This window comes from Carassius gibelio, chromosome A13 (genome assembly GCF_023724105.1).
Source record: "Carassius gibelio isolate Cgi1373 ecotype wild population from Czech Republic chromosome A13, carGib1.2-hapl.c, whole genome shotgun sequence".
Lineage (NCBI taxonomy): Eukaryota > Metazoa > Chordata > Actinopteri > Cypriniformes > Cyprinidae > Carassius > Carassius gibelio.
Window position 1 is genome coordinate 4,360,308 of NC_068383.1, and position 6,912 is coordinate 4,367,219.

Consider the following 6,912-nt stretch of genomic DNA (forward strand, 5'->3'; position numbering starts at 1 on the left):
TAGCCCATGAATAGACCAGTCATCAAATACAGCTAATGAATGCCTAAATATATACCTCAACAAAATGGCAATCCATCCAAACAAATGAAATATACAGCTTTTATATAGAAAAATAATAATTTTAACAACTTGGCTAATGTAAGACAATACATAATGATACAAATACAAAATAATTAATGACAAAATAAAATCAAGTAAATACAATACACTTAAATGTAAGTATTATGATTAAAATCAGAAATTTTTAACAGTTTCAGATAATAAAAATACAAAAATGTAAATATATATGTAAATATTTTTGTAAAGATATTAAGATATTTTAAAGAAAAAAATCGAATAGAAATCAAGAGCATGTTATCACACTTAACATTAAAACATTATGGATAAATGATAACATTGTTTTATTTATTTCAACAAATAAAACAACCAACAGTGAACTTAAAGGAAATTAATTATTGGTTTTATTTATTTGTTTAAATGCTTCCGAACTGCATTCCTCAAGTCCAACTCTGTTGCTGCAAGGAACAGCACCTGCCAAATAAGAAAAAAAAGAAAAAAAAGAAAAGTTTTCAATATAAATGTATATATATATTTCAGTGGACCACCCCTCTTCATGTTAAATTTGGACATGACGGAATTTTTTAACCTTATATTACACATTGAGGTGTTTTCAGCAATTGTGGAAAAAGTTTGACATTTCAAAATTATTGAAGGAATTGTTTGTTTTTATTTCTGATTTGCGTTGTTACTTCTTGAGTATTGACACCACCATGTTTGATTAATGTTGCTTGTTTTGTAGGTTTAACTTGTCCAGCATCCCAACTCTGACACCTGAAGAACACCTGCCGATTTCAGGCAGGTAGTATTATATGCATCCTTGTGGCGATACATGCACTTAAACACTAATTCCCTTTGACCTGCAAGTTTTCCTTCACAAACCCTTTAAAAATCCTTATTCCAGCAGTTTAAGTTCTTCCCAACAGTCTGTCTCTGCCTCCAAAATTGTCTGCACAACTGACTTCACAGCAACACAGTGAAAGCTGCTGTAACTAAAAAGTAGCCCAGTACAAATGAACATGGAAAACTAAATTCACCCTTATTGTTTTATTACCTTGTTTTCTGTTTGTACTGTTTACATTTAAATACTGCTGCAAACGTTTTATAATTGATAATTGTATATTTCCATTTTAAATCATTTGTATTCTTAAGCTTTACTGTCTATGAAGTTAGATGAGCGTCATGCTTTGTAATCAACCACAAAGGGTTGACAAGTGGGGTGGCTAGACTGTATAGTTCCTGCGGCTCAGTGGTAGAGCATTGTGTTAGTGGCGCCAAAGCTTGTGGGTTCATTTCCCAGGGAACACACATACTGGTAAAAGAATGTACAGCCTGAATGCACTACAAGTCGCTTCAGATAAAAGCGTCTGATAAATGCGTAAATGTAAATGTATTGCAACCTCAAGTGGAGATGTGAAGAGGAAGAATGCTAGAAGAAAACAGCAACCTTGTATGTGACAGAGGAAGGACATCTTACTAAGCATGAGATACAGAGACAGACCTACAACAGGAAAGATTGGATCCTACAAGACATGGAAGAGTTAATGGCTAAGAAAGTTTTAGAGTTCCCCAACAAGTAAAGTCTGAGGATTTAAGCAAACTCCAATATTGCTGTTTAGAGTTTGATAATAGAGCTCTTAGCTGTATTTAAGTTAATCTTTTTACATTAACTTCTTTGTATTGTGACCAGTAAAATAATATTGTTACGATTGCATCATGTGAGACTTTACTTATAACTGCAAACTGAGCCACTCATCCATCAGGATGACAGGAAGCTCAGCTCTCTGCCTCTTCTGTCACGTGCACTGCTGAACTTTGACCCTCTGACTCTCATCCTCCTCCGTGCTGCTGTTAGAGCAAGGACATCATGAGAACTTATTAGTGAAATAATGTGCTCGTATGATACAAGCCATGTGTGATGTTTCAAGAGTAACTGCTTTTAAGGTTAACAGGCCTTGAAGGAGTCTACGGGAGTCAGGGGGAAAAAAAAATAAAAAAAATAAAAAAAAATAAAGAAGCCACCTATTGAGTATCTAAGTTAATTTATTGCCATTTAAGGTTTATTGTGTCAAGATGGAGAATTAAATGCACTTTTTAATGTGTCTGTATTTTAATTATTTCAAAATTACATTTGTAAAATATATTTATAGATGCGCACACACATACATTTCAAAATATCTACATTTACCTGCATGTTCTTCTACTTGCGTCAATACAAATACATTTTTATCAGATTTGTAAATAATCTTTTTTAATCAAATTCCTCTTTTTTCCTTTTTTATTATCTTCATTCTTAACTCTCCACATACCCTGAGCAGTTTACACACACACAATATTGTATTTTCAATGTGGTCACGTGTGTTAGTATTAAGGATCTGTATAGAATGTCTTAAAGGATGATATTTTTGGCCTAGTTCATTAACTCTCTTTTTTTAGTATGTAAATTCAAACCAAAATGTATTTAGATATTTATTTATTTATTTATTATTACACCTTCAACATTTCACACATTATCACAATTTATTCACTATAGTTTAGAAAATGGAAATAAAATACAAGAACCTATAAAATGTGGTATAACATATGACAAGAACAGTTTAAGACGTTAAACTGTGTCAGAAGAAATTAACATAGATAATGTCAAATAACACTTAAGCAAAAACATGTCAGGTTAAAGTGTCTGAATAAATTGTTGTCCCACATTTTATTTGGATCACTTTTACTGGTAGTCCACTGTATGAAGAATTTTTGGGTATAATATGTCACAGTTTACTTTGTTTTGCTATCCTCACTTAAATATATGAACTACAGTGTCCTTCACCCTCTAGTAAAAAAAATATCGATAATTGGTGTCTGAATATTTTTTTTAATATATTTTTTTGTTTGACTGTATAAGACACTTTATCGCTCTCTAAAGGAAGAAACGTAAAATTACAGCAGCTCAGTTATTTTATCGCCCCTCCCACAGTTACGTCAGACCGCTGACGCCTTACGCAATGACCACGCCCCCTGTGCCCGCCGAAGTGTCAGTGAGCCGCCAAGTGACCATCAAGCCGAAACGCACCCGAAAATGACCGACCACGGACTGACAAATGAAGCGGCTGCCGCTGCGTGTAAAGAAGGAAACCCCATCACTAAAGTAAGACGCTGAACTTGAGTCCAGAATTTGGGCGAGACCTGTCAATCAAACACGAAGCTCGTTGCTCATTTCCCTGTTCTACTTTATAACTCTGACCACTGCTGGCAAACTCAGATTCAGAGCATCTCTCTGATATCAGTTATTTTACATTGATTACCCTCATCTCTCAGTCTCTGTGAGTTTCTCAGCTGATTTTGTGAAGATTGTATGTTGTAAGTGCTGTATTGCTGAGTCATATGGAAGTGACAATCAAGATAGACTTGATTCTGTCTGTACTGCAGATTGATTTAAGTCAGTAAGGAAGACCTTTGACTTTTCACACATATGAAATATTGACCTGTGGCTCGTCCAGTCACAGACAGAGAATTGCCTAAGTACAAATATTACCAATAAGAACAACCACAAACTTTTCATTGTGGAAAACTTAGTAATATCAGGAATATTTAACTATTTTCCTCCATTCCATTTGTCGTAATCTTAACCAAATTTGTGCAATTTTAAGCCAAGAGATGCTGTGAAAGTACATCTAAATCAGAGAGCAATTCATAATCATAGTTCGTAACATCACATCCATAGAGAAAAGAAAATGACATCGTTTGAATAAATGGAATTCTATTAATAATTTAGTGTTTCTCAAAAGTCGAGACCATTATTAAAAATTATTTTCAAAATGCTTTTCCTCCCATTATACTCTCAGACTTTCGGATGCCTCTGTTTATCATTTCTTTTCCTCACTTTATCCATCTTTTACGTTATGTTCTTCCTGAACATCATTCATTCCACTGCTGTAGGACTTCATGATGCAGCAGACGATGCTGCGGGTCAAGGATCCGGTCAAATCCCTGGATTTCTACACACGCATACTAGGAATGACGTAAGAGAGCTTTTTCCCTATTAAAAATTAGATTTCAGACTTGATATGATTCGCTTGAGGTTTTATTAGATTTAGGTTTTACTTCCTACGTTCTACATCTGTATGTACTATGCATGTAAAAATGTTTCGACAAAACATTTCAGTCTTATTTTCATCATGCACACAAAAAAAATAGACATTGTAAAATGTTGTAGTAGAAAGCATTGAAAATGCGTGTAAATGGGATGCACTAGCTTGCATTGAAGTATTTGTAATGTGAACGTTTGATTGTAGGCTGTTACAGAAGTTTGACTTCCCCTCCATGCGATTCTCCCAGTATTTTCTGGGTTATGAGGATAAGAAAGAGATTCCTTCAGATGTGAAGGAGAAGACAGCCTGGACGTTCTCCCGTCGAGCCACTATAGAGCTCACACAGTAAGTGTGTGTGTCTGTGTGTGTGTGCTGTAAGGTACAGATTAAAACCTTCCTGGTTTTTAGATATCAGCATCAGCCGACATCTGAACAAGTTGAGCTGAATGATGTCGGTGCAGATCCTGTAAAACTGAACTTCTAACAGAAGTCTAAAGTGCGAGGCTGATTTATGTATTTCTCACTTGACTGTTTTCTTCTCATCAGTAACTGGGGCGCGGAGACAGATGACAGCCAGTCTTACCACAACGGCAACTCAGACCCAAGAGGCTTTGGTAAATATAACATGCATGACAACATTTCTCTCTTTTTTATAGTCACGCTGGACTATACATCTGTAATATATATATATATATATATATATATATATATATATATATATATATATATATATATATATATATATATATATATATATATATATATATATATATACATTACTGTTCAAAAGTTTGAGATTAGTAAGAGTTGGTAAGAAGTCTCTTATGCTCATCAAGGCTGCATTTATTTGATCAAAAATACAGAAAAAAGTAAGTAATTTTGGAAAATGCATATTACAATATAAAATAAAAGTTTCTATTTTAATATCCTTTCAAATATAATTTATTTCTGTGATGTAAAGCTGAATTTCCATCAGCCATTACTCAAATATAAAGTGTCCTTAAGGAATTGATCCTTAAGAAATTATTAGAATATGCTGATTTATTAATTAGTGTTGGAAACTGTTGTGCTGCTTAAAAAAGTTTTGAAACCTGTGATATTTTTCAGGACTTTTTGATGAATAAAAAGTTAAAAAGAGCAGCATTTATTTAAAATATAAATTTTTATTATACAGTATAAATCTTTGCTATCACTTCTTATAAATTAAACACATCCTTGCTGAATACAATTTTTAATTTCTTTGAAAAAAAAAAATGTACTGATCCCAAAATGTTGACTGTTAGTGTATTTAACATTCCAATAAGATATATTTTTATATTTATGTATTTTTATGTTTTTTTTTTTTTTTGCACTGAACCAGCCTAAAAGGATGCTTATTATTAATTTATAGAAACCATAATTTTGGCTAAACAGCAGTTTTTTCAAAGTAAATTCAAAAGTTTACTTAAAATAAAATTCAGGGCATATTTTCCAAATTTCAGTTCAGTTCAATATCAGTATACAGTGCTAAACTGCTAAATACTTACATATATTTCAACAACAGTTTATTGCACTAAAAATGTCACACGGGACTTCAGTGGACTTTTCAATATCAATAATGCACACTATTCAAATTCACATTTAGTTCCTCTTCAGTTTTGGCTTCTGAAATTTATATTAGAGATGCAAATAAATCATTCGTGTTAACGCTCCCTATACTAACAAAGGAAGGATTGTGAAACCCAAGTCATTTGGAAATCATTGTGACAATCATGATGTTGCATTATACATTTTTTCATGCATTATTTTATATCACCAACAAAATCATTGCAGATATGTGAAAATAAAGTCCTAGATAAATGAATAATGCATTATCTCTGTATTACATTATCAAACCTAAAATATGAAAAAGATGAATTTTTGTCTTAGGCCATATTGGAATTGCTGTACCGGATGTCTATGCTGCCTGCAAGCTGTTTGAAGAGAATGGAGTGACCTTTGTAAAAAAGCCAGATGATGGTAATTTCTTTTATATTATCCTGGGATTATTTGAATCACACCTGCAACAAACTATTTTAGTGTCACAGAAATTGCTAATTTAGAATTTTTATATTTGCATGTGTTCTCAATAGCATACTAACATACTACTCTTACTATTTCTGCATTATGTAATATATATATATATATATATATATATATATATATATATATATATATATATATATATATATATATATATATATATATATATACTGTATATAATGTGCACAGTATGCACATTTTCTACATGTAATAGTATTTTGTTTAATAAATAAACTTGGATTAAAAATGCAAAATAACCGTGTTTGATTTCCAGATATTCCGTGTCAGTTAACTTACTGAAGTACTTGCTGTTTTATTTATTTCATGTTTGTTTAACTGTGTCTGTCTTGCCAGGTAAAATGAAGGGCCTGGCCTTTATTCAGGATCCTGATGGTTACTGGATTGAGATCCTCAGCCCCAACAACATGGTGTCCATCACTTCTTAAAGACTGTTGTCCGGCTGTGACCTGATCAGAAGACACTAGTTTTGATAATCAAGGACAGATGGGGGATTGTTCTGTGGACAGCATGGAAAGCATTGCACAATCAAGACTGACGATATCTGACATTTACATTGTAAAAAAAAAAAAAAAAACATTCCCTAACCCTAAATGTTTACATGACTAAAATGCAATATTTTTTTAAGTGATGCAGACCCCTCCGTAGAGTCTTTAAAACTGTCTTTATTTGTTAAAATAAAGTAAAGCAAGTA

At 32.6% G+C, this 6,912-nt stretch overlaps 1 protein-coding gene across 1 annotated transcript; it reads left to right on the forward strand.

Moving 5' to 3' along the window:
* The first annotated feature begins 3,025 nt into the window (after positions 1-3,025).
* On the forward strand, positions 3,026-6,912 carry LOC128025925 (lactoylglutathione lyase). The gene is made up of 6 exons (XM_052612539.1): positions 3,026-3,196; positions 3,988-4,070; positions 4,344-4,484; positions 4,686-4,753; positions 6,048-6,137; positions 6,555-6,912. The coding sequence occupies exons 1-6, from the start codon at positions 3,128-3,130 to the stop codon at positions 6,644-6,646; spliced, it is 543 nt and encodes a 180-aa protein (XP_052468499.1). The 5' UTR covers positions 3,026-3,127; the 3' UTR covers positions 6,647-6,912.

Excerpts from the sequence above, each read along its gene's own strand:
- LOC128025925 (XM_052612539.1), top strand. The coding sequence starts at position 3,128 with ATGACCGACCACGGACTGACAAATGAAGCGGCTGCCGCTGCGTGTAAA. Across the intron at positions 4,071-4,343 it reads ACACGCATACTAGGAATGAC|GCTGTTACAGAAGTTTGACT; the intron begins GTAAGAGAGCTT and ends GTTTGATTGTAG. Across the intron at positions 6,138-6,554 it reads TGTAAAAAAGCCAGATGATG|GTAAAATGAAGGGCCTGGCC; the intron begins GTAATTTCTTTT and ends CTGTCTTGCCAG.